This window comes from Esox lucius, chromosome 20 (assembly GCF_011004845.1).
Source record: "Esox lucius isolate fEsoLuc1 chromosome 20, fEsoLuc1.pri, whole genome shotgun sequence".
Lineage (NCBI taxonomy): Eukaryota > Metazoa > Chordata > Actinopteri > Esociformes > Esocidae > Esox > Esox lucius.
This window is the reverse complement of record NC_047588.1, coordinates 42,838,820-42,866,765: the sequence shown is the minus strand read 5'-3', so window position 1 is coordinate 42,866,765 and position 27,946 is coordinate 42,838,820. Positions and strand designations below refer to the sequence as shown.

General features: G+C 43.5%; 1 protein-coding gene across 2 annotated transcripts in view; it reads right to left on the bottom strand.

Moving 5' to 3' along the window:
- The window catches only part of fer1l6 (fer-1 like family member 6), a 35,413-nt gene extending 9,356 nt beyond the window's left edge, over positions 1-26,057 (bottom strand). The window contains exons 1-32 of one of the 2 annotated variants that reach the window (XM_034289074.1): positions 25,979-26,057; positions 24,529-24,611; positions 22,566-22,686; positions 22,260-22,314; positions 21,805-21,936; positions 21,431-21,493; positions 21,240-21,318; positions 20,934-21,090; positions 20,525-20,711; positions 20,200-20,392; positions 19,448-19,773; positions 18,742-18,850; positions 18,449-18,620; positions 18,031-18,151; positions 17,732-17,832; positions 17,221-17,311; positions 14,462-14,581; positions 14,202-14,354; positions 12,914-13,097; positions 11,899-12,023; positions 11,351-11,485; positions 11,104-11,253; positions 10,714-10,821; positions 9,891-10,052; positions 9,189-9,360; positions 7,971-8,173; positions 5,583-5,702; positions 4,952-4,997; positions 2,862-2,962; positions 2,245-2,376; positions 1,510-1,644; positions 694-821 (exon numbers count right to left, since the gene is read on the bottom strand). In XM_034289074.1, coding sequence (XP_034144965.1) covers positions 694-821; positions 1,510-1,644; positions 2,245-2,376; positions 2,862-2,962; positions 4,952-4,997; positions 5,583-5,702; positions 7,971-8,173; positions 9,189-9,360; positions 9,891-10,052; positions 10,714-10,821; positions 11,104-11,253; positions 11,351-11,485; positions 11,899-12,023; positions 12,914-13,097; positions 14,202-14,354; positions 14,462-14,581; positions 17,221-17,311; positions 17,732-17,832; positions 18,031-18,151; positions 18,449-18,620; positions 18,742-18,850; positions 19,448-19,773; positions 20,200-20,392; positions 20,525-20,711; positions 20,934-21,090; positions 21,240-21,318; positions 21,431-21,493; positions 21,805-21,936; positions 22,260-22,314; positions 22,566-22,686; positions 24,529-24,611; positions 25,979-25,995 — 4,181 coding nt within the window. In that variant the 5' untranslated portion in view covers positions 25,996-26,057. Of the gene's footprint in view, positions 1-693; positions 822-1,509; positions 1,645-2,244; positions 2,377-2,861; positions 2,963-4,951; positions 4,998-5,582; positions 5,703-7,970; positions 8,174-9,188; positions 9,361-9,890; positions 10,053-10,713; positions 10,822-11,103; positions 11,254-11,350; positions 11,486-11,898; positions 12,024-12,913; positions 13,098-14,201; positions 14,355-14,461; positions 14,582-17,220; positions 17,312-17,731; positions 17,833-18,030; positions 18,152-18,448; positions 18,621-18,741; positions 18,851-19,447; positions 19,774-20,199; positions 20,393-20,524; positions 20,712-20,933; positions 21,091-21,239; positions 21,319-21,430; positions 21,494-21,804; positions 21,937-22,259; positions 22,315-22,565; positions 22,687-24,528; positions 24,612-25,025; positions 25,369-25,978 lie in introns of those variants that run through there. The other variant, XM_034289073.1, reaches the window with a different exon arrangement.
- Positions 26,058-27,946: the final 1,889 nt, after the last annotated feature.

Here is a 27,946-nt window from a genome sequence, read left to right as displayed (position 1 = left end):
AGCTCATGTTAACCAGTAGTGTGTCACAAAAAGTATTTCATTAGTAACAAAAGGAAGAAAATATTACAGGGGGAGTTACATTTTGGCCTGCCCGTTCTCTTGCATGCCAAACATTACACCCCCTCCTATTTTCACGGGGGCGCTTTCCGTGCACTTCTGACATGTTGCACAAAAATGACACATACCATTTTCAGGTGAGGGTGGTTTCATTATGAAACAGGCTACATTTTACTAAAGCAACAATAAATAAAATGTTTATTTTTGTTGTTTTAATAAGTAATGGTAAGTATTTTGGTTGAAAATAAATATTGGTTATCACTGCTTATAACATTTAGGAAGAAAATGATTATGGCTGGGTTTCATGGCGCCCCTAGCACCTGGGCCCCAGAAAGCCCCCCCCCATGGCCAGCCCTGATGGTTAAAACAAGTCATTGATGGTTACAACATGTCATCTGTGGTTACAGCAGGTCATCTGTGGTTGTAGGAGGTCACCTGTAGTTATAACTGGTTATTTGAAGTTATTACAGGTTATTTGAAGTTATTACATCTGTTATTAAAACCGGTCATATCTAATTATAACAGGTCATTTGTGCTTATTACAGGTCATCTGTGATTATATCTGGTCATTTCCGCACAGGGAGGGACCTACCTAAATATCCTCAGTGGTAAATCATTGCAAATGGAATTTCTCACCTGCCAAAAACGGGGTTGAGTTGTTTGGGGATGTAGTTATTCCTGTCCTTGATCTCAGTCTTTCCCACCCTCAGAACGATGTAGGGGTCAGCCTTCCCGTCCGGATCGGCCGGGTGGAGATTGGAAGCCTGAGAAACAGAGACAGACTGGCCATGTCAGAACCTGTTGGGCACCAAATGGAAGGAAACCAACTGGGCCTGTTCAGCAGTAAACATGACCCAAATAGGGATAACAAAGGTTAGTAAACATGACCCAGACAGGGTTAACAAAGGTTAGTAAACATGACCCAAACAGAGTCAGTATAGGTTAGGAAACATGACCTAGACAAAAGTCAGTAAAGGTTAGTAAACATGACCTAGACAGAGTCAGTAAAGGTTAGTAAACATGACCCAGACAGAGTCAGTAAAGGTTAGTAAACATGACCCAGACAGAGTCAGTAAAGGTTAGGAAACATGACCCAAACAGAGTCAGTATAGGTTAGGAAACATGACCTAGACAAAAGTCAGTAAAGGTTAGTAAACATGACCTAGACAGAGTCAGTAAAGGTTAGTAAACATGACCCAGACAGAGGCAGTGAAGGTTAGGAAACATGACCCAAACAGAGTCAGTATAGGTCAGGAAACATGACCTAGACAAAGTCAGTAAAGGTTAGTAAACATGACCTAGACAGAGTCAGTAAAGGCCCAGTAAACATGACCTGGTAAATGCAAATGAGAAAACACAACGAAATGCATGCAGGTTCTTACTCTGTTCAAGGTTCAGGAAGAAATAAGAAATCAAGTGCAAAAATGAAGTAAACGGGAACTAACTACTTACAGAAACAATATAGACCCTGATGAGAACCTTGACGGGGATGTTGGCTGGGATCCCCCTGGTGACTTTAAACTGGCCGGAGTCTGGCCTCTTGTCCCTCTCCTCATCTTCAGTCACCTTGTACATACAGAACCGACCCTGGAGACACACAGGAGGTGGGACTGTCATGACTGAAAAACAGCACCAGATCCCTTTTCACTGCTCAGGTATGACACCAGATCCCTTTTCACTGCTCGGGTATGACACCAGATCCCTTTTCACTGCTCTAATTAAACTGGTAAACAGTTTATAAGTGCAGTCCCAGGGGTTTGGGATACACTGGCCAGATCCCACAGCTAAGCGCTGTGTCCAGGCACTCTGCGACGTGTCGTTGCCTAACAACTGCTCTAAGCTGAGGTTTACTGGTCATATAAAACACCTCCTTGTGCCTTATCCCTTACTTTTTCACTGGTCGGTACAAACTCTGAGTGCTGATTAGTTGCAGACTGAGGGATAGATAAATAAGACAAAAACCTATATTTTTTATGTTTCAATAAAAAAATCTCAACCAGTCTGGGGTTTGTGGCATACGGCCAATGTATAATGGGTAACGGCTCCTTCTTATGGAGAGACTTTTGCCGTGAAATATTGACCAATAGTACCACCATTAGCTTGTGCTGTCTAGTCAATCATTGTCACACTGTTGGAAAGACAGCAAAAAACCTCTTTAGGACCCAGCTGGGATGCAGCCAAACTCACCTTGAACTTCCCAACAAACCTCTCCTCATTGGAACCACCTTCTTCTTCGTAAGCTTTACCTCTGAACAGCTCGAAGGTGTTGACCCAGTCATGAAAGGGACCAAACACAGACTCCAGCTCCTTGTCATAGAGCTACGGGGCAGATCGACATATTGGTTGGAAAACACAGTGTGTCTGATGTGGTCGTGTGATTGGTTGGAAAACACAGTGTGTCTGATGTGATTGGTTGGAAAGCACAGTGTGTCTGATGTGGTGATGTGATTGGTTGGAAAACACAGTGTGTCTGATGTGATTGGTTGGAAAGCACAGTGTGTCTGATGTGATTGGTTGGAAAGCACAGTGTATCTGATGTGGTGATGTGATTGGTTAGAAAACACAACATGTCTAACGTGTTGATGTGATTGGTTTTGAAAACAAAATGTGTGTAATATGGCAATACGATTGATGTTTGGTTGGAAAATGCAAAATACATAATTTATAATGAAATATACAAATAACACGTAAGACACATTGTATTGTGTCTAAGCTGCTCATAGATGATTTGTTGGGAAAGAGTAACTTCCAGACACCTTATTGTTTCTCTCATGGCTGAAGCTGTGGAACCAGTTTGGTTTTACCTGCAGTGTTGCCAGTTTGGACACGCCTTCCAGAGCCGCGATGACCTGGGAACTTATTAGTTGGGGTTTCTTCTTCTTGTCTCCATCCAGCTGTTTTGTGACTAAAGGAAACAAATGAGTAACAGACACTTGGGTGATACAGGCATTTTACATATATAGAGGAATACAGAATTAAAAGTGAATGATTGATGGATGAACTTTGGGCTGAAAAACAAACTCTCCATTTGAAGACAGACATCGTGTGGGGCTTCAGTGAGACTCTGATGGGGTCAATAAAAGACTTTACAGGTGCTGATATAGTCCACAGAGGAGTGGTAACTTTGACGTTCACGCACTCCTTCAGTATGCATCATTTTCACAGTATTCACAAAGCAATTTTCAGTTTAGGTGCAAACAACTGTCACTTCAGCCTTATGCCCGTAGCTAGGTCTGGAGGTTTTGGGCCTCAGGCAGCCTAGTGGGTAAGAGCATGACGACCAGCAACCAAAAGGTTGCGGGGTCAAATCCCTCAGCCAGCAAGATGATACATCTGTCTGTCCCTCAGCAAGGCAGTTTAGGTTTAGAGTCAAACTTACAATTCATGTTAGAATTGGGGGTTCACTAAGGCCCAGGCGTTGTTGGTTAAGGTTAGGCAATACATCTAGGTAAAATTTAGGCATAAATGTTACTTTACTGAGGTTAAGGTTAGGGTTAGGTTCAGATTAGGGTTAGGTTAAGGTTAAGGTTAGGGTTAGGGGTTAGGTTTAGGGTTAAGTTAACCCAAATTGGTTCGGGTTCATCTCTCATCTTCTCATCTTTATCCGCTTATCCGGTATCGGGTCGCGGGGGCAGCAGCTGGTTCGGGTTGTTGGTAGAAATTAGAAGTTGTTGTCAGTCAACTTACCTAGTGAAAAAAAGTTTCATTACAAACATGGTTCTTCATTGCTTCCACCATACTGTTTATTGTTGTAGTTTGCACTGCCCTCTAGTGTCCAACACTGGGATCTAGTGGCCACCCAAAGTTATTGACAGAGGTAGATAAGACACTGCCATCAGTTAGGGGCTGTTACATCCTAATCACCACCATAAAATGTATGTGTGGTGTTGAGGGGCTGTTACATTCCTACTCACCACTTTTAAAGATGTGTGTGGTGTTGAGGGACTGTTACATTCCTACTCACCACTATTAAATATGTGTGTGGTGTTGAGGGGCTGTAAAATTCCTACTCACCACTATTAAAGATGTGTGGTGTTGAGGGGCTGTAACATTCCTACTCACCACTATTAAAGATGTGTGTGGTGTTGAGGGGCTGTAACATTCCTACTCACCACTATTAAAGTTGTGTGTGGTGTTGAGGGGCTGTAAAATTCCTACTCACCACTATTAAAGTTGTGTGTGGTGTTGAGGGGCTGTTACATTCCTACTCACCACTATTAAAGATGTGTGGTGTTGAGGGGCTGTTACATTCCTACTCACCACTATTAAATATGCGTGGTTTTGAGGGGCTGTTACATTCCTACTCACCACTATTAAAGATGTGTGGTGTTGAGGGGCTGTTACATTCCTACTCACCACTATTAAATATGTGTGTAGTGTTGAGGGGCTGTAACATTCCTACTCACCACTATTAAAGAAGTGTGTGGTGTTGAGGGGCTGTAAAATTCCTACTCACCACTATTAAAGTTGTGTGTGGTGTTGAGGGGCTGTTACATTCCTACTCACCACTATTAAAGATGTGTGGTGTTGAGGGGCTGTTACATTCCTACTCACCACTATTAAATATGCGTGGTTTTGAGGGGCTGTTACATTCCTACTCACCACTATTAAAGATGTGTGATGTTGAGGGGCTGTTACATTCCTACTCACCACTATTAAATATGTGTGTAGTGTTGAGGGGCTGTAACATTCCTACTCACCACTATTAAAGAAGTGTGTGGTGTTGAGGGGCTGTTACATTCCTACTTACCACTATTAAATATGTGTGGTGTTGAGGGGCTGTTACATTCCTACTCACCACTATTAAAGATGTGTGGTGTTGAGGGGCTGTTACATTCCTACTCACCACTATTAAAGATGTGTGGTGTTGAGGGGCTGTTACATTCCTACTCACCACTATCAAAGACTTGGGGAAAAGGATGTCCACCCCTCCTCTTGGCCTGGGAAAGTAAACATAATTAAAAAAAAAATTAAAACAAACCAGTTGGTTCAAATCCTGATTGCTGATTGGCTATGAGCTGTGGTATACGATACCATGTTCTAATTGCCATGGTAACTTGTTCATATTATAATAGGATTTTGTGGTATATGGCCGTTCCACAGGGCACCGTGCCTAAGAGCACCCCTTCACCCTGGTATATTGGCCATACATTACAGAGGATTTAACCCACAGAGCAGCTGGTGACTAGCCATGGTTTCAGGAGTCTTACCCTCTGGATCTTGATTTAACCCACAGAGCAGCTAGTGTCTAGCCATGGTTTCAGGAGTCTTACCCTCTGGATCTTAATTTAACCCACAGAGCAGCTGGTGTCTAGCCATGGTTTCAGGAGTCTTACCCTCTGGATCTTAATTTAACCCACAGAGCAGCTGGTGTCTAGCCATGAGTTCAGGAGTCTTACCCTCTGGATCTTGATTTAACCCACAGAGCGGCTGGTGTCTAGCCATGAGTTCAGGAGTCTTACCCTCTGGATCTTGATTTAACCCACAGAGCGGCTGGTGTCTAGCCATGAGTTCAGGAGTCTTACCCTCTGGATCTTGAGGACAGAAGCATAGTACTTGGACCACCAGTCAAGGACGTTGTCCCCGGACTCATCTGCTATGGTGCGCCTCCTTCTCTTGGTGGACCTCTGATAGCTCTTTGACAGCTGTTGCAGGTGTGAGAGTTGTTAGCATGTGTGTGTGTGGGTGTATGTGCTTGTTTTTATTACCTTGTGGGGATAAAATGTCCCCATAACTACAATAAAAACTGATAAAAATGCCTCGTGGGGAGGTTTTTTGGGCCCCATGAGGGGAAAGTCAATTTCCGGCTCAGGGTTTAGGTTTAGAGTCAAACTTACAATTCATTTTAGAATTAGAATTGTTTTTTTTTTTAAGGTCCAGGCATTGTTTGTTAAGTTAAGGGTTAAGGTTATGCATTACATCTATGTACATTTTAGGCATAAATGTTACTTTATTGAGGTTAAGGTTAGGGTTAGGTTTAGATTAGGGTTAGGTTATGGTTAGGGTTAGGGTAAGGGGTTAGGTTTAGGGTTAAGATTAGGGCAAGGGAGCATGCAATTTTTTTCTGGGCCCCATGAGGATATAAAAACAAACGTGTGTTTGTGAGAGTGTGTGTGTGTGTGTATATGTTTGTGTATATGTGTGTGTGTGTGTCTGTTTATATGTATATGTATGGCTGCTGTACACCGATCAGCCATAACATACAGACCACCTGCCTAATATTGTTTAGGTCCCCTTTTTGCCACCAGAACAGCCCTGACCCGTCGAGGCATGGACTTCAGTAGACCTCTGAAGGTGTGCTGTGGTATCTGGCACCAAGACGTTAGCAACAGATCCTTTAAGTCCTATAAGTTGCAAGGTGGGGCCTCCATGGATCGGACCTGTTTGTCCATTATATCACACAAATGCTTGATTGGATTGAGATCTGGGGAATTTGGAGGCCAGGGCAACACCTCAGCTCTTCATCATGTTCCTCAAACAATTCCTGAACAATGTGTGCAGTGTGGCAGGGCACATTATCCTGCTGGAAGAGGCCACTGCCATCAGGGAATACAGTTGCCATGAAGGGGTGTGACTGGTCTTAGTTTAGGTAGGTGGGACTTGTCAAAGTGACGTCCACATGAATGCCCAGACCCAGGGGGTCCCACCAGAACATTGCCCAGAGCATCACACTCCCTCCACTGTATTGTGGTCTTCCCACAGTGCATCCTGGTGCCAGCGCTTCCCCAGGTAAACGGCGCACACGTACTCGGCTGTCCATGTACACACCCATCCACGTGATGTAAATTGAAAATGGGACTGATCGGACCAGGCAACCTTCTTTCACTGCACCAAGGTCTAGTTCCAACACTTGTGTGGCCATTGTAGGTGCTTTCGCCAGTGGACAGGGTCACCAGGGGCTCTCTGACCGGCCTGCAGCCATGCAGCCCCACACGCAGCCGGGTGTGATGCACTGTGTGTTGTGACACATTCCGTAACATCATTCACATTTTCTGTGCCCCAACAGACCCTCTGTCGGTTTCAGACCAGATGGGTTTGCCTTCATTGCCCTCAAGTATCGATGAGCGTTGGGCACCCTGGTTTGTGGTTTGTCCCTCCTTGGACCACTGTCGGTAGGGACTCACCACTCCTGACCGGGAGCACCACACAAGCCTTGTCATTTCAGAGATGCTCTGACCCAGTCGTCTGGCCATAACAATGTGACACATGTCAAGTCTCTCAGGTCTTTACTTCTGCCCATTTCTCCTCCATCCAACATGTTGGCGATGATATCTGTTTGTTCGCTTACCATCTAATCTACCCAGACCTTGACATGTGTCGATGTTAGGAGATCAGTGTTACTCACTTCACCTGTCAGTGGTCATAATGTTATGGCTGATGGGTGTATCAGTGTTATTCACTTCACCTGTCAGTGGTCATAATGTTATGGCTGATGGGTGTATCAGTGTTACTCACTTCACCTGTCAGTGGTCATAATGTTATGGCTGATGGGTGTATCAGTGTTATTCACTTCACCTGTCAGTGGTCATAATGTTATGGCTGATGGGTGTATCAGTGTTATTCACTTCACCTGTCAGTGGTCATAATGTTATGGCTGATGGGTGTATCAGTGTTATTCACTTCACCTGTCAGTGGTCATAATGTTATGGCTGATGGGTGTATCAGTGTTACTCACTTCACCTGTCAGTGGTCATAATGTTATGGCTGATGGGTGTATCAGTGTTACTCACTTCACCTGTCAGTGGTCATAATGTTATGGCTGATCGTTGTATCAGTGTTACTCACTTCACCTGTCAGTGGTCATAATGTTATGGCTGATGGGTGTATCAGTGTTATTCACTTCACCTGTCAGTGGTCATAATGTTATGGCTGATGGGTGTATACTGTATGTGTGTGTGTGTTTGTCTGCTAACCTGTTCCTTCTTCTTCCTGCCTGGTTCTGGTTCTGGTTCTGGTTCTATTTGAGTCTTCTTCTTCCTCTGTGGTTCCGGTTCTGGTTGGCTCATGCTGGTGAACGGGGTCATGCTGGGGGGCGGAGTTTCCTCAATGCTGATGGAGACTTCCTCAGATAACATTCCCAGTACAGTATCTATTGTAGACTGACGCATAACTACACCTGTATCACATACACACACATAAAGACATACACACACACACAAAGACATACACACACATAAAGACATACACACACATAGAGACATACACACACACAAAGACATACACACACATAAAGACATACACACACATAAAGACATGCACACACATAAAGACATACACACACACAGACATACACACACATAAAGACATACACACACACATAAAGACATGCACACACACAAAGACATACACACACATAAAGACATACACACACATAAAGACATACACACACATAAAGACATGCACACACATAAAGACATACACACACACAAAGACATACACACACACAAAGACATACACACACATAAAGACATACACACACATAAAGACATACACACACATAAAGACATGCACACACATAAAGACATACACACACACAGACATACACACACATAAAGACATACACACACACATAAAGACATGCACACACACAAAGACATACACACACATAAAGACATACACACACATAAAGACATACACACACATAAAGACATGCACACACATAAAGACATACACACACACAAAGACATACACACACACAAAGACATACACACACATAAAGACATACACACACATAAAGACATACACACACATAAAGACATGCACACACATAAAGACATACACACACATAAAGACATACACACACAAAGACATACACACACATAAAGACATACACACACATAAAGACATGCATACACATAAAGACATACACACACAAAAAAGGCTTTGTGTTTTTTTTTGTCTGTACTATAAATGAATGCTGTAGAAATTAAATGATTAGAACAATATTCCCCAAGTATAGTATTACTTGTTTGTTCTATTAATTATATATCGATGCATTAACATCTGAAAGCCCTGTTCAGTGGTCATTGTGCCTAAACTTGTTGAAATTACATAAATTATTTCTGAAGGCAGTGCTTATCTGTGTTCTACACACACACACACACACACACACACAATAATTGTACTGATACCCTTTCTGCCCTGAGAACCCCTTTTGGTCGGAGGCAGTGGAGGGGGTATGTATCTGAAGGGCTTCAAGTTGTTGATGACACAGTTGCCCACCAGCGTGGAGCGGCCAAAAGCCCGCCAGTCCACCACGCTGATGTTCAGGGGGGGGTGAAGATTCTCATTCTCAGGCAGCTCCTAGGAAAAGGAAAGACACAAAGGTCAAAGGGCAGTCCACCTCCAAGTGCCAAACAGTGCATAATGGAGCCTTTGTGAGGTCTGTTACCGTCTGGTCTCTGTCTCAGCAAACGTCGTCCAGCGATTTATCTCATTCTCTGAGTCACCTCAGTCTAGTTATTTTGGATCACCAACCACCTCAGCAGAGAACCTGACTCTATTTGTTTTAGCTAAGATGAAGTTCATTTATATTTTCAAGCCTTAAGTCTTTGATCACAATTTAATGCCAAATAAAGATTACAAGTGACACAAACTATTGACCAAATGCTTTCAAGTATTTTTGAAATAATGCATGTTTTCCAAAAACATTTCCAAATGCATGGCACACATTCAAATACATACAAGAATACATGCTTTTTTCACCATTAAATATATTTAGCATTTTTGCCTGTATGGGTTTGAACACATGACTGTCAAGTTTTACGTTTTTGAGGAAGAAGGACTGACAATGGATGGTATAATATCCAACCGGTAAGATCTGCTCTAATTACCACATCAAAGCCTTCTGCTAGCGTGGTGAAGTTGGGGTTGCTCTTGTAGCTCTGGATGACAGAGGAACGCAGGCCTTTCCCAGCACACTCAATGAATACCTGGGGACGGTCTACAGTGAGTAGCTGGACCTTCTTCAGTTCCCTCAAACCCCAGAACAACACCTGGAGGACAACAGAAAGAACACCATGTACAACACCTTTACAACCCATGTACAACATCTTTACAACCTCTTTATAACCCCTTTACAAACTCTTCACAACCCCTTCCCAATACCTATACAACATCTTTACAACCCCTTCACGACCCCTTTACAATACCTGCACAACACCTTTACAAACACATCACAACCCCCTTACAACATCTTTACAACCCCTTTACAACTTCTTTATAACATCTTTAGAACCCCTTCCCAATACCTGTAGGTACAACATCTTTACAACCCCTTCACAACCCCTTTACAATACCTGCACAACATCTTTACAAATCCATAACAACCCCTTTACGACATCTTTACAACCCCTTTACAAAATGTTTACAATGTCTTCAGAACCTCTGTTTATAAGTTCCGGTAGTCCCTCCCTGCTTCAGTTGATTGTCTTTAATTGGGTGTCTTATAAATGTGACCCATTATAAGTGACCCCCCCCCAGTATCTCCTAGTATTGATGTCCATCAGGCTGGTCTATGGAATTCAATGTGTGGGTTTATTTTTCCTGACACTTTTTCCTAGCATTCTATGGCACAAACCCCATCCAAGGACCATTCGTGCTGTGTTTCCAGGGTTACTGTCCTCTGTGTGGATGGACAGTTGGCCTTCCTCTCACCTCCAGTCGATACGTGCTCAGTACAGGTCTGATGTTGACTGGAACGTGGTAAATCTGACCATCTGGCTCCTCCAGTGGCGGCAGAGATGCTTCTCCTGACTTTGGGATCTGGGATATGAGATAACAGCAATTTAACAACTACTACTCACAGAGATTAATGCAGAGTGAGTCACAGATGTCTCCATCAAATCTGTATCTCCAAAGTAGTCACCAGAAGATAATTAAATCATTTGGCTCGCAAACTTTCCGTCTACGATGTTCTGTCTAAAACATTCTGTTTCAAATGTTCCATTTCAAACGTTCTCTCTCATGCTCTGCCTCAAATGTTAAAGTCCACTAATTCGGACCCTTTTGACCCTTCATGTGTCCGTGTCCAGGAGCGTCCTCTACCTCGATGAGTTCGAAGGCGCCCAGCAGATCTCCTCCAGACTGGCTGCCACAGAACAAGGGCTGGTACTGGAGCGGAGGTGGGGTATAAGGCTGCTCGGACAGCTTCACGTCGGGCACAGCCACCGTGCTGCCCAGGTACTCCGCCTTGCCCTGGAGGGATGACCGCGTCATCAACAACCTGCCCCAATGCAGCGTGGCAGACAATGCACTCAGACTGTTGCTACGGGATACATTAGCCGACCCTCACCAGCGCGTCATCGTCGTACACCTCAATGACTACACGTGGCGGCTCCTTCGCCAGGTCGGTCAGGGCTCCGTAGAACGTGATCCGGTTCATCAACAACATCTGGTTCCAGGTCGGGGTCAGTGTCTGGTTGATGATCTGGGAGGCACAGAGAGAACTTAGAACTGCCATTGGGGTCAGAGTATTTTAGCATGGACATCGCCGTGGAGGTCTTCCACCTTTTTAAATTATTAAAATGATCATGACTGGCTGATCTTTCTTGAGGACCACGTTAGTCAAGCAACCACGTCACCAAGAGGAGTCAGCAAATCGTAGAGATGGAGACGGCCTCAGAGACCACACTGGAGACCATAATACCCATAATACCCTGCTCTCTCTATCCATCTCAATGGGTACAACTTGTAAAAAAGGCAGTGGGTTTGTTTTATCTTCTCTACTGAACCAACACAGGAACTCATCAGTCTGGCTGCCTGGCCAGGCCACAGGCTTGGTTGTACGCCAGGAGGTTTCAGTGGAATACAGTGTGGTTGGGGCCACATGGGGGTCCTTACGGCTGTGTTTTGGCTGTGGGTCAGGAAGGTGACCCTGGCGAAGGGATCCGACAGTCCGGTGGAGTCTGCTGCTATCAGACCTCTGGCCTGGTACATGTGTGCTCGCATCTGGAACTGGTGCTGCTCTGATGGGGGCAGGAGAACGCTGGGTTATGTCAGCACCTTAACTAGGGACCACGTACCCATGAGGAACGTTAAGGTCTCCTCTCTATTCACGTTTATTAATGCTGGATGTACTCCTGGGGCTCTTTTAAGTCACTTTTCTTATCTATTGTTTGTGCTCTCCCAGTCCATTCAAAAACCCTTTGGAGAATAATTCAATCATCAATTCCAATATATAGCCCTGTTTACATCAAACATAGCCCTGTTTACATCAAACATAGCCCTGTTTACATCAAACATAGCCCTGTTTACATCAAACATAGCCCTGTTTACATCAAACATAGCCCTGTTTACATCAAACATTGCCCTGTTTACATCAAATATCAAACATAGCCCTGTCTGACCTCTGTATAGGTCTGTAGGTCTGTAACTGACCACTGATTAGTAGGCTTGTAACTGACCTTTGTATGGTCAGTTACAAGCCTTTAGTAGGCATGTCGTTCTGAAACTGACCTTGGTATATTAGGTCTGTGGGTCTGTAACTGACCTCTTTATAACAGGCGTGTGTCTGTAACTGACCTCCATATAACAGGTGTGTCGGTCTGTAACTGACCTCTGTATAACAAGTGTGTGGGCCTGTAACTGACCTCTGTATATTAGCTCTGTAGGTCAGTAACTGACCTCTGTATAGTAGGTCTGTAGGCTTGTAACTGACCTTTGTATGGTAGGTCTGTAGGTCTCTAACTGACCTCTGTTTATTGGGCATGTCGCTCTGAAACTGCCCTCGGTATATTAGGTCTGTGGGTCTGTAACTGACCTCTTTATAACAGGTGTGTGTCTGTACCTGACCTCTGTATAACAGGTGTGTGTCTGTACCTGACCTCTGTATAACAGGTGTGTGTCTGTAACTGACCTCTGTATAACAGGCGTGTGGGCGGGACGACAAACTGGAGCTTCTCGTCAGTGGAGCCTCCTAATGGTTCATATCCCTCTGGCAGGTTGTCCAGAACGTGGGAGGAGTCTGTGCACCTGCCCAGCCACAGGAACACGTCCAGTTGGGCCTGAACAGACCAGCCCATTACCCGTTTCCCTGGAGACTAGGACAGAAGAAGTCACAGGCAGTTGGGCCTGAAAAGACCTGCCCTGGAGACTGTGAGTAGCTAATCTGAACCCCTGGCTACACTGACGTAGCTGTTCTGAACCTCTGGCTACAAATTAAAACATGAAACTATGAATGTGACTGTGAGTACATGTTATGGAATGGAACTATGAATGTGAGTGTGAGTACATGTTAGGGGAATGGAACTGTGAATGTGACTGTGAGTACATGTTATGGAATGGAACTATGAATGTGACTGTGAGTACATGTTATGGAATGGAACTATGAATGTGACTGTGAGTACATGTTATGGAATGGAACTATGAATGTGACTGTGAGTACATGTTATGGAATGGAACTATGAATGTGACTGTGAGTACATGTTATGGAATGGAACTATGAATGTGAGTGTGAGTACATGTTAGGGGAATGGAACTGTGAATGTGACTGTGAGTACATGTTATGGAATGGAACTATGAATGTGACTGTGAGTACATGTTATGGAATGGAACTATGAATGTGACTGTGAGTACATGTTAGGGGAATGGAACTATGAATGTGACTGTGAGTACATGTTATGGAATGGAACTATGAATGTGACTGTGAGTACATGTTATGGAATGGAACTATGAATGTGACTGTGAGTACATGTTATGGAATGGAACTATGAATGTGACTGTGAGTACATGTTATGGAATGGAACTATGAATGTGACTGTGAGTACATGTTATGGAATGGAACTATGAATGTGACTGTGAGTACATGTTAGGGGAATGGAACTATGAATGTGACTGTGAGTACATGTTATGGAATGGAACTATGAATGTGACTGTGAGTACATGTTATGGAATGGAACTATGAATGTGACTGTGAGTACATGTTAGGGGAATGGAACTGTGAATGTGACTGTGAGTACATGTTATGGAATGGAACTATGAATGTGACTGTGAGTACATGTTATGGAATGGAACTATGAATGTGACTGTGAGTACATGTTATGGAATGGAACTATGAATGTGACTGTGAGTACATGTTATTGAATCCTATGCTGTGTGTTGTGTGTGCCGTGTCTGTTTTAACAGGTCTTTCCGCTGCCCTGTACCTTCAGGAACAGAGTCTGGATCTTTCCGCAGTCTCTGCCCCTCTCCTCTGGGTTGGCGGAGTAGAGCAGGTCACGGGCAGAGATGCGAGCGTATGCCACCCGCTTGTTGTTGCTGAGCATCCATATAAACACATCTGGGATGGTGTGTTGGGGCTGGAAGAGACCAGTGAAGTGTCAGCACCATAAACACACACACACAGAAACAGTGACACACATACACACAGACACACACACCCAGTCACAAACACACACACACACACCTCTTCCACGAGGAACCTAAGCTTCTGTGTGAGTCCGAAGGCCTCCAGCAGCATCTCCTTCACACTGCCAACTTTCCTCTTCCCCACTGAGATGGTTTCTGCCTCAACAACCATGCTTTCCTGGAGGAGGAAGAGCAATATCATCATCATAATTCAGTTAAAAAGATATTACACTATCAGGTCATCCATTGAATTGGCAATCCAGAGTTTGACTGCCCCAGAGAACCAATGGCGCATATGATTACATTTATTTACTCACTCTAGAGTAAGGTCTGGAGAAAATGTTATCTTTATTAAGTCGTCTTTATTTATCTGTTTTTATTTTGGTCGTCTCTACTGAGTAATCTTTATTTAGTCAGAGAAAAACAGATTAAGCTAATCAGGTGTGCAACAAGCCAACAACCATTTCCCATGTATGTTCATTGACACTCACACTGGCTGCCTGTTAGGGTTAGGGCTGATTTTAAGGTTTTACTCTTAACCTATAAATCAATACATGGACTTGCTCCTACTTACCTTGCTGAAATGATCCAGCCATACATACCTACACGTAACCTACGCCCGCAAGATGCAGGACTTCTGACTGCACCTAGAACTTCTAAACAGACAGCTGGCGGCAGGGCCTTTTCTCATAGAGCTCCACTACTGTGGAATGATCTGCCAACTAAGGTTAGAAATGCAAACTCAGTGCAAACTTTCATGTGTCTACTAAAAACTCATCTCTACAGCACGGTTTATAATTAGGTGTAGCCTGGCCTGTACGCTGCTGGCAATACTCGGCCCTCTTTCAGGGGGGTTGCGGTTGGTGGGTGTCCCTTTGGTTGATGCCTGGCAATGTGGGTGGATTGATTTCCTGCCTGTTGGGCCCTGTCCGGGGCCTCCCCCGGGTGGGGCCACAGTGTTGCCGGACCCCCCCGTCTCAGTTCCAAGGTGTTACGCTGCTATATTATTGTGCTCGGGGATATGAGGAATGCACTTCTAACTTTTCTCAGTCTCCTCCAGTTTTACATTTTAGGAGGAGATGTGGTCCTGGTCCACACCTGCGGAGTACCTGGTTTGGGGGGCCCGTTGCTGTCCCTGTCCTTGTCCACCTGGTCATACTTTTGACCTAGTCTAGAATCAAATAGACTCTGGATTTAGCCCAGAGAAATGTATTTATTATTCTAATTGGACTCTTAATATCTCACCCGGCACAGCCATAAGAGGACTGGTCACCCCTCTGAGCCTGGGTCCTCTCTAGGTTTCTTCCTAAAATTTGGCCTTCTTATGGAGTTTTTCCTAGCCACTGAAATCCAACACTACTGTTGTTTGCTCCTTGGGGTTTAAGGCCGGGTGTCTCTGTAAAGCACTTTGTGACAACTGCTGTTGTAAAAAGGGCTTTATAAATAAATGTAATTGATTGATTGATTGATCCGTTGGTCAATGTATTTATGAAAGATGTGGCCTGAAGGGTAACATATTCCCCCCCCGGGCAACGTTCTCCCAAATTGTGTTGCCCTCTGCTGGACCCCTGGTCAGAATCAGTATGCCACTACCCGGATCTGAACCCCTAGCCACACTGACGTAACTAATCTGAACCCCTGGCTACACTGACGTAGCTGTTCTGAACCCCTGGTCACACTGACATAGCTGTTCTGAACCCCTGGTCACACTGACGTAGCTGTTCTGAACCTCTGGCTACACTGACGTAGCTGTTCTGAACCCCTGGCCACACTGACGTAGCTGTTCTGAACCCCTGGCCACAATGACGTAGCTGTTCTGAACCCCTGGCCACACTGACGTAGCTGTTTTGAACCTCTGGCCACACTGACGTAGCTGTTCTGAACCCCTGGCCAAACTGACGTAGCTGTTCTGAACCCCTGGCCACACTGACGTAGCTGTTCTGAACCCCTGGCCACAATGACGTAGCTGTTCTGAACCCCTGGCCACACTGACGTAGCTGTTCTGAACCTCTGGCCACACTGACGTAGCTGTTCTGAACCCCTGGCCACACTGACGTAGCTGTTCTGAACCCCTGGCCACAATGACGTAGCTGTTCTGAACCCCTGGCCACACTGACGTAGCTGTTCTGAACCTCTGGCTACACTGACGTAGCTGTTCTGAACCCCTGGCCACACTGACGTAGCTGTTCTGAACCTCTGGCTACACTGACGTAGCTGTTCTGAACCCCTGGCCACACTGACGTAGCTGTTCTGAACCCCTGGCCACAATGACGTAGCTGTTCTGAACCCCTGGCCACACTGACGTAGCTGTTCTGAACCTCTGGCTACACTGACGTAGCTGTTCTGAACCCCTGGCCACACTGACGTAGCTGTTCTGAACCTCTGGCTACACTGACATAGCTGTTCTGAACCCCTGGCCACACTGACGTAGCTGTTCTGAACCCCTGGCCACAATGACGTAGCTGTTCTGAACCCCTGGCCAAACTGACGTCGCTGTTCTGAACCCCTGGCCACACTGACGTAGCTGTTCTGAACCCCTGGCCACACTGACGTAGCTGTTCTGAACCCCTGGCCAAACTGACGTAGCTGTTCTGCAAAACAATCTCATGGTCCGTCCGTTCAGAACTCATCTCTAAGTTTCTTCCTGTGTTTTCTTCCCAGGTTTTCTTAGCCACATGTTTGCTCTTTGGGGCTTTAGACTGAAAATCTGTAGCAGTTTTTTTTCTGTCCATTTATTTAAACAATAAATGTAATTGCTTTAAAAGTTACTGACACTGTATGGATAGATCTGTGATAAAGATTAGACAGGGAACCAACCAGTTCTTGTTTGCACATTGTCAGACGTTTCTTATCCAATGTCGTTAGCTGGTTTCTCTTCACTCTTTCTTCAGCAAACACTATGAAGCTCCTGCAAATAAATATAAATCCCAAACGCACACAGCCACCCACACACACAGCCACCCACACACACAGCCACACACACACACACACACACAGCCACACACACACACACACACAGAAGCACACAGGCAAGTTAATATAAGTAGTACACAGTTCAGCCTTTAGACTTCTGTGAGTATAATCAGTTCAGGAACTCCTCCCCTTTAACCTCAGTTCAGGAACTCCTCTCCTTTAACCTCAGTTCCGGAACTCCTCCCCTTTAACTTCAGTTCAGGAACTCCTCCCCTTTTACCTCAGTTCCGGAACTCCTCCCCTTTAACTTCAGTTCAGGAACTCCTCTCCTTTAACCTCAGTTCAGGAACCCCTCCCCTTTAACCCAGTTCTGTGGTGTCCACATGGTTAATAATGCCTCCATTGGGTTACCCACCTTGCACCGACAATAAACTCTTGAAAGACTTGATGAATCAGAGCCTCTGTAGTGGGATCTGACAGCTTGTTTAGCTCCTCTGCCTTAGCCACTCCTTCTTCCTGTTTGAGTTGACATGACATCATCACCAGAATGAACTCACAACAGTTACCATGGAAGCAAGACTTACTGTGTTTGTTTCCGGATGTGATCCTCTGTGAATAATAATATTAATATACCTCCAGAAGGGCATTTATTCATCAATCAGTTGATCAATTAGTAAAGCCAGCTGGCGGTACCACGACGAGGATGTTACGCACAAACGTGAGGGTGATGTTCTCCAGCAGGTTGGAGCTGTGTAGACGGTAGGTACGATTTTCCCAGCGACTCACCAAGTGAACACAAGGCTTTCTCTGCTGGATCGGGAGGTACATGTAGTACCTGGAGACAGACAGACACAGCCCAGTTATAATGCAGTTCTGTCCAGTTACAACCCAGTTATAACACTGCCTTGTCCAGTTATTACCCAGTTACAACACTGCCTTGTCAAGTTATATGCCAGTAATAACACTTCCTCACTTTTCTTATCAATGAACAGGCTATACCGGCCTACTACACATCTTAGAATTATCTATATTGTCTATGGGAGTATTATTTAGTAGTAGTATTTTAAGAATGTTTTTCGTTTCCCAAACACAAATACTAGTCCTAAACATAAAATAATTAGATTTCTGTCACCTGTTTCCATCGATGATGAGAGGTCTCTCTGTGGGTGTAGTTGATTGGCACAAGACCAGTTTGGGTTCCTGTGGGTCCAGCAAAGGGGTACCGTCCGCATCATGACCTTCCAACCCCCCCTTTCTCCTCCGGCTGGTCTGGGAATAGATCTCCAGGACATTCCCAAAGTTACCTACTCACACAAAATAAAATAGGATGAAATAAGGAAAGGAGTAGAGGAGAAGGAGAGAAGGAGTGTTTCCTCATCAGAGGTGTGAAAATGAACTAATGTATAAGGGAGAAACAGTCCTTACCAACAGAAAATTCAAAGTTGATAGGTTTTTCACCAATCCTTCTGTCGATCATTGTGGCCTCGAACACTGTTCCAAAAAGCAGGAAGCTCTCCTGATCATCATCATCGAGCTGAGGGGGGGCAGAGGGAACGATGATGAAACAGGTTCCACATAGGACCATCCGGAAAAGAAAGGTTGTGACAATACAAACCCCATCATCTTCATCACCATAATCACCATTATCATAACCATCACCAACATTATCATCATCACCACCATTATTATCCTCATCACCATCATCACTACCATCACCAACATTATCATCATCATCACCACCATGATCATCACCATTATTATCCTCACAACCATTACCATCATTATCATCACCCTCCTCATCACTATCATCATTACCAGCATTATCATCATCACCACGATGATCATCAACATCATCACTACCACCATTATCATCACCCTCTTCACCACCGTTATCATCACCATTATCACAACCAACATTATCATCACCATCTTCATCACCCTTTATCATCACTACCACTATCACCCTCACCACCATTATCATCACTACTACTATCATCCTTACCATCACTACCACTATCACCCTCACCACCATTATCATCACAACCACTATCATCCTCACCATCATTATCATCACTACTACATCATCTACATGACCACCCACTTCATCATGGTCATTACCATCACCTCTCACCTGAGGTGGAGAGTCCACTTGCATCACCTCCGCCCCGACAGCCTTGCTCTTGTCCTCCTCTCCCACTCCTCCTGCTCCCCCTGCACCTCCTCCTGTCTTTCCTGACTTGACGTCTCTCAAAGGTTTTACCAGCTGGGCCAGCTTGGACTCCTGTCCTCCTCCCACCCCAGAGTGAATCTCCACTGCCAGCTCCAGGTACACCCGGCCCCTCCAGGAAACACCCTCCCCCACGCCCTCATTGAGTTCTGGGTTATCGTCCACCAGGGAGAAGTTACGGGCTGAGCCATAGATGTTGACCCAGGCTGGGCCAAAGGTGGGCAGGAAACCTGGAGGCGGAGATGATAACACCTCTTCAGATGTTGTGTAACAGCAAACGCAATGCTGACATTGAGCAGATCAGAACTCTAGCTGACTCTATGGATGCGCTACAATGCAGACAAGGGGCAGATCAGAACTCCAGCTGACTCTATGGATGTGCTCCAAATGCCTCCCTGATCCTTATATAGTGCCCTACCAATGATGCAAAGATCCAAACTATAATCAAAATAGAGATGCCATTTTGGGTAAAACCCAAATTTGTCTGCCATTGCACTTGACTTAATATTACTCTGGATTAAAGCTAAATGACAAAAGATAAAATGGTTATTTTAATTGACACATGATGATGTCACAGCATGATGTCAATCAATCAATAATGTGATTACTGAATCCCTATTAACCAACCAATCAAAGCATTATTAATGACCCCTGACCTTTGTCGCCATCCTGTTCATTTGAGATTCTCCTCAGGTCGATGTAGTGCGTTCCTATGGCGACATCGCTCATACTACCCTCATCCCAGACCTGGATCTTCAGCCTCTGACACAGAGGAGGGAACATCTCTGTGAATACAATCTGCTCATTCCAAACTGGGTCTGCGGTGCTCTTCTGGGTTGATGTCCGGCCCTGGGACCGGAAAAAGGGGTGCAGAACATTCAGGCTGGACCCAGACAGAATACAGCCGGACAAATCGGTTTGAACTTGACATATACGGCCGTGTTTTCATATCTTCTGGTTGGAAGCCTGAGCAAATGTTACCATCTGCTTGAAGAAGGTCACCACCACATACGGGTCGATGAGGGCTGTGTTGTCCCCTATGAAGGCTTTGGTGACGTTGGCCATGATTGAAGAGTTGTTGCGGGGCAAGCCCTCTGCTCTGTACACCTTCACATAGAATCTGGCCCACGGACGTTCGGATGGAAACCCCTCAGGAAGTAACAGGTTTCTGGGCACAAGGGCAAAAAACGGAGAAAAACATCCACAAAGGTTGTTTTTTTTAACTAATCCTAGACTTCAAGGGAAGTCTCCTGATCTCTCCAGCCAGCTAGAAGAAGGTGATGATTAATGTGTTTCAGTCCACTCCCATGTGTGTGTTTGCATTTGTATCTGTGTGTGTAGGTGTGTGTAGGTGTGTGTAGGTGTGTGTTGCTGTTACTGTGTGCCTCACTTGCTTATCTGTTCCTCAGCATCACTGGTTTTCTGGGAAGGTTGTGTGGCATCTCCCTTCCCTGTAACGCTGATATCACACTTCAGGTAACCTTTAACCCCTGTTCTAATGTCTGTAGGGTCTGTCAGCACTGCCCACTTATTGGTGAACTGGTGACCTGAGACAGGAAGCATATCAGGTTCTGGTTCATTGGCTGTGACAAGTGCATATTACATTTTACTTCCCAGAGGTTTTGCTTCAACAAAGTTGACATCATTTCTGAGGGTAACTGTGTGGGGCGGGGAGAGGGGATTGTAGTTCTCTTACCAGGCTGCCTATAGACTGTTCCCACATCCAGCTTAAAAGAACCCACACAGAAGCCTTTCATGATCTTGGTGTGCATAACCTACATTAGAGACAAAAGCATTCTTAAGAAAAACCTTTTTTTTCTTTTCTTGAAAATATGGTAGAATTCTGTCACCAGGTTCTGTCACCCAAATGTAATGTTTTTTACTTACTGATAGTTTGATGACTTTGTCAAAAAAGGTCTGTTGATGGCCATAATAATCAAAGACGAAGTACTGTTTCAATACAGGAAAAGAAGATGAATTGTTACACCACAGACCTCCAAGCTGAGCTACATAGACACGTAATGACAGCAACAGCAACATTTTGCCAAGTGTCATCCATCAATCTGATGTGTTTACACACACCCTGATTAAATAAGCAGGTGTTACAAAAGTGATTCGCAAACATCCATTCTAAATTTCCAAAGAGCAATCAATGCAGAGACAAAAGCAAAGTGGCTAGAACAAAAAAAACCTGAAAGCATTAATTATAAGAAGAAACCTGATGAGGAACCAGGCAGGCCAAGAGGAGCTGGTCATCTCACCTCATTGAAAAAAGGTGCATTGGTACCCTCCTTCACAGTGGTCTGCTTCTTCTCGTCCCCCATCTCAATGACCACACTGGGATCAATGTTCTCGCCCACTAGCTGCCTAGCCTCTGTTATGCTGACAGCAATCTGGAGAGAAAACCGTCAGAAACACAATCAAAATCACATTTATACACACCGGGATTTTCACCAGGAAACTCACAGAAGGTAGTATAGACTGTATTTCCAAAGTCAACAGTACACACTGTTATATGTAAATATATATATATTTTGTATTTTGATTATTTAAAGGGATTTTATACTTTATTGGACAGGAAAGTGGAATAAGAGAGTATGTATGCATAACACCTACATCAAATATGGAAACACTAAACACAAGACCCACACACGCGACAGGAAAGAGGCCAACTGACAGTTGATATTATAAACATTGTGGGTGTTAATTAATCTACCTGGAAGGTCTGTGGTTTGCTCTCACTTTCCAGAATCTTTGTCTTAAGTATTGATCTGTGTGGAGATTAAAGGTTAAATTTTTTTATTTACAATGTCTTTAGAGGCTCATAGTAACAACATGCTTATACAATGTAATAACATGCTTATAAAATGTAATAACATGCTTATACAATGTAATAACATACGGATACAATGTAAAAACATGCCCATAAATATGAATAACAAGTCCATGCATTGTAATAATATGCCTTTAACACATAATGTGAGTTCTACATTGTGTCGGGTGTGGCGTATAGAGCCTATACCTCTTGGTCTGGGGTATCTGTCTGACAGGAACGGTTCCAGAGGCCCCAGGCTTCGTTTCCTCAGGATTCTGGGCTTCGTCCACACCAGCAACCTCAGGTATAACTGAAGCTTCAGAACCCTCTGTGAGGAAAGGTGAATGCAATTTGCAAATGGTGTCTAACTACCTGGATTTGTTTAAGGTTTTGCCAAAAGAGTGACTAATTCATAAAAATTGGTTTAGGTTACTGAGAACTTGGTTCAGAGAATGGGATTTAGTGTTTTAGCAATTCAGAAAAACTGTAATAAGGACACTACACATTGAGTTTATCAGCAATAATAATTGCAGTAAGGAAGACAAATCCAGTAATAAATATAGCAAGTATTACTTCAAGTCAACAGAGAGGGTGACTATGAAGTTATTAGGTACTCTATGAACAGGTGGAGTTTCAGATGTTTTCTATACATGGTGAGAAACTCTGCTATCCTAGCTTTTAGGGGGAACTTGTTCCACCATTTGGGTGCATGAACAGAAAAGGGTTTTGACTAAATGTTCAAATGTTCATTTTGCTCCAATGACTTTTTTCTTGCTGAAGACTGGCTTGGACTGATGTAGGGCTAGACTCTGCTTCTGGATACCAGCCCTACATGTTTACACTTTTAATTGGGAGTCGAAAACATCACACAGGCACATTAGGCAGGTGTTCTTAAGGGCGAAACAGGTAATCCATGAAGGTCAACAGAACTGCTCTGAATACAGAAGCACATGACTGTTTGATCAACAACGAGGAGCAAAGCCCTACAGCGTCATAAGAAAATAGAGTGTCATTTAGGACACGGACATTCACAACTAGAGTTGTCTGTAACTGTACACTAGAGTTGTCTGTTACTGTCCACTAAAGCTGTCTGTTACCATACACTAGAGTTGTCTGTTACTGTACGCTAGAGTTGTCTGTTGCTGTACACAAGAGTGGTCTGTTGCTGTACACAAGAGTTATCTATTACTGTACTCTAGAGTTGTCTGTTACTGTACACTAGAGCTGTCTATTACTGTACACTAAAGCTGTATGTTTCCTTACACTAGAGTTGTCTGTTACTGTACACTAGAGTTGTCTGTTGCTGTACACAAGAGTTGTCTGTTGCTGTACACAAGAGTTATCTATTACTGTACACTAGAGTTGTCTGTTGCTGTACGCTAGAGTTGTCTGTTACTGTACACTAGAGTTGTCTGTTACTGTACACAAGAGTTGTCTGTTACTGTACACAAGAGTTTTCTGTAACTGCACTATAGAGTTGTCTGTTACTGTACACTAGAGTTGTCTGTAACTGTACACTAGAGTTGTCTGTTACTGTACACTAGAGTTGTCTGTAACTGTACACTAGAGTTGTCTGTTACTGTACACTAGAGCTGTCTGTCACTGTACACTAGAGTTGTCTGTTACTCTACACTAGAGCTGTCTGTTACTGTACACTAGAGTTGTCTGTTGCTGTACACAAGAGTTTTCTATTACTGTACACTAGAGTTGTCTGTTACTGTACACTAGAGTTGTCTGTTACTCTACACTAGAGCTGTCTGTTACTGTACACTAGAGTTGTCTGTTGCTGTACACAAGAGTTTTCTATTACTGTACACTAGAGTTGTCTGTTGCTGTACGCTAGAGTTGTCTGTTACTGTACACTAGAGTTGTCTGTTACTGTACACAAGAGTTGTCTGTTACTGTACACAAGAGTTTTCTATAACTGCACTATAGAGTTGTCTGTTACTGTACACTAGAGTTGTCTGTAACTGTACACTAGAGTTGTCTGTTACTGTACACTAGAGTTGTCTGTAACTGTACACTAGAGTTGTCTGTTACTGTACACTAGAGCTGTCTGTCACTGTACACTAGAGTTGTCTGTTACTCTACACTAGAGCTGTCTGTTACTGTACACTAGAGCTGTCTGTTACTGTACACAGTGGCGGCATGTTTGTTTTCAAGGCCTTACCTAAAGCTCCTTTATTTGACAAGACTAGACCAGTCGTGTTGACTTTCTTCTTCTTCTTTCCCTTCAGCCCAAACATTCCCTTCCTGTATTAAAAATGAGACCCCTTTCACTCAGGAACAAAAACACAGCCATGCTAATCACACATTAATAGGGCTAGACATTTTCCATCATAAGGTTAAATAGAACATGATACATACAGTTGGTTTCATAGTTACAGTCATGTACATTCAGAGATACCAGAAGTAACCAATGAATAACTAGGCTAGAGAACATTAATAGTCTGGTGACTAAAATAAAACCAGTGATCTCAGCGTCCAGTCAGAGGTGTCCCAGGTTGGCTTTTATTCAAGTGTATAATACACCTGCCACTAACAAATTATGGGGCTGGAGTGACCACAAACAGCCAAATGGATTATTCCCAGCAGGGATGTCCATCCCTGTGTTTGGAGTGAAAAACATCTACACAGAGGTCAACAGTTGCTTCAAGATCATCTTACGTTGGTGTGGCAGGACTCCCAGCTTGACTGAATGTATCCTTCTCCATTCTGATAGGAAAATGTACTCCTCAGACTGTTCCTGAGACGATCACTGCTTCACAGCTGGTTTCCGTGACGCTCCTAGCCTGACACTACGTGACAGCAGGATTTCAGGTAGGCTAGCCGTTAGCCTAGCGGTTGGAGTGTTGGGACAGTAGCCAACAGTATTTCAGGTAGTCTAGTGGTTGGAGTGTTGGCACAGTAACCAACAGGTTCCTGGTTCAAATTCCCAAGCTGATTAATCTGTACACGTGCAAGGCACTCAACCCTAATGGCTGTATGTAAATCCGTATAAGAGGTTCGGTTAAGAAATTATGATCAAAGGAATCCTTCTCTGTCCGATATGCCGTCAGGTGTCTGTCTGCACTGTGTCAGGTTCAAGTTCCTCCTCCACACAGCAAGTCAGTCAATGATCTTTGCTGCAGTATCCTCCCATGTTTGACTTTACATGGTTTGTATTTCAGTTGCGCATATTGATGTTATCCTTCAAGTGGTTTTACCAAAGAACCTGCCCCTCACTCAGCTGCTCAAACAGCAAAATGTATCCTAACCAATGGAACCATGTAGCTTCCTGTTGGGAGTTTCTGTATGGCAAATTATGACACTAATCTTAACATGCAGAGGCTAAAACAGCAGATGTGTAATCTAAATGTAGACACATCACATACTGCCACATACATGTCACGTGCATCCACATACTGTCATACATACTGGCACATACATGTCACATACTGCCACATACATGTCACGTGCATCCACATACTGTCATATACGTGTCACATACGTGTCACATACATCCACATACATGTCACGTGCTCCCACATACATGTCATGTACAGTCACATACATGTCACCTTCTACCACATACATGTCACATCATATATAAGTCGGGAATAAAGTGAAACAAAACTTACTTTGGTTTAGGCTCCATTTGGTAACTTCAGGAATGTTTCAGCGGTCTCAGTTTGGTACAGGACAGGTCAGCTATACAAGGACAGAACATGCAATGCTACAGGATGAGGCAATATGAGTCTGAACTCTCTTCAGGGTCTGCTGGTGCTGTTTGATTTACTGAGACCATAAAACAGTTTGAAACATCTGGTGACCAGGTCTTCATGATTCATCTTATTGCCAGTCTTGTACTGAGTGTTGTCATCAGATTATTTGTCACCCTGTTTGCTGAATAATGTTTAGAATTGTTCCTTGTTTTCTTAGCCTATATTTCTTTATTCAAATCCCTTCATTATTTAGAGCTAGTTTGTTACATTGGTTTTACCAATGCTTTTGGTTTTTACCAATTTTATTGTCATATTTTATTATTCATGGTGCAGAATATGTTGAATATTGAAAAATCTGCCTTGACCCTTTGTAATTGTAAATACATTTTAATGTAAAACATTTGCTATTAATGCCCTCCAGACTCCGAGATTCCCAGAGATATCCCAATCCTTTTCAGAAATAGAAAAACTTTTGAATATTTCACCCCAAATTTTAGTAAAACATTTTAGTGCCTATAACACAATTTCAAGGCATTAGGAATGACCTGTTTAGTGTCAGGTGTGATTGTTTTAGCTTGATGTCTTATTTCCAGCACAGCTGTATTAATGAAGTTAAAATAAAAATGAATAAAAATTAAGTTGTAAAGCTGAAATAACAATACATAGCAGTCTAGACCTGTATCATTTATACCATAGACCACATTTGAATCGATAAGCATGTGGCCTAAAATTCAACTGACTACGTTTTGTCAACAGGCCACCTGTAGGGATTAAATTGTGAACAGGATGCAGTCTCTCAACACGAAACTGGCAGAGAGACCACACCTCTGGTAAACACAGCTGACTCCAGCCTGTCTCAGACTGAGTAGAGCTGAGATCTACACACCTACAATAAAATCCCAACTACTGAACGACAGTTTTTCTTTACCGGATCACATGATGGGTTTTATTTTTAAATAGCCTTGAAAAGGCAGGAAAAACAATGCCGGATATTGCACATCTCTAGTCCTGAATCAATCACTGTGCACTCGGATATAATGAAGTAACATGGCAGTGGCGCCGGCAGAAAATCATATACGCAGAAGAACCATCCGCCCGCTTGTAGACTACCTGTAGGCCTAACGTTTAGGTTCCCTCATTCAGCACCATCATCATAAGAACAGTTAGGCCTGAAGCTAGTAACAACAATACGCAACAGCAAGACCAAACCAAGCTGCTACCAAAAAAAATCAGAAAAGCCACATGAGAAAATAAAATGAAATAGCATTCCTATTTGAAGTTCATTCTGCGTCTCCCAGTTGCATCAAACTCTTGCAGGACAGGATAGTTCTGTTTCCAAAAGCATGAAAAATTTTCAATTGTTTTTGTTTGCTCAATTCTAGGCTACTTATTTCTACACAAAATATCGGTAAACTAAATCCAACATCGCCAACGTCAGCGCCAGAAATGTTGATTATGCAATGACCCGCTGTATGAAACCGCTGTTTCAGTCCACATAGAAATAAAACTATATGTAATTATGAAAAGTAAAAGCCCAGTACGGAGAAGTCGCGATATAAAAATATTTTAACCACTACTTACAAGTCAGCTCTGGATATTTCTGGAAACTCCTGAATCTTTGCACATGCAAATTACCTCTTAACATATTTCTTAACATACATTCTAATTTCCACAGATACACTCAGCAGATAACTAAAAGAAAAAAAAGAAACTGTATACTTAAAGTGTGTTATTTTGGAACCACATTTTTTGTACTTTAGAACACTAAATAATATTTTAATAGTTCAGTGAGCTAAAATGGACCCACTTATTCAGAAGTATTGTGTACTCTTAATATATGTATGTCATATATTTTAATTACATTCTGAGTTTATTTCAAGTGTA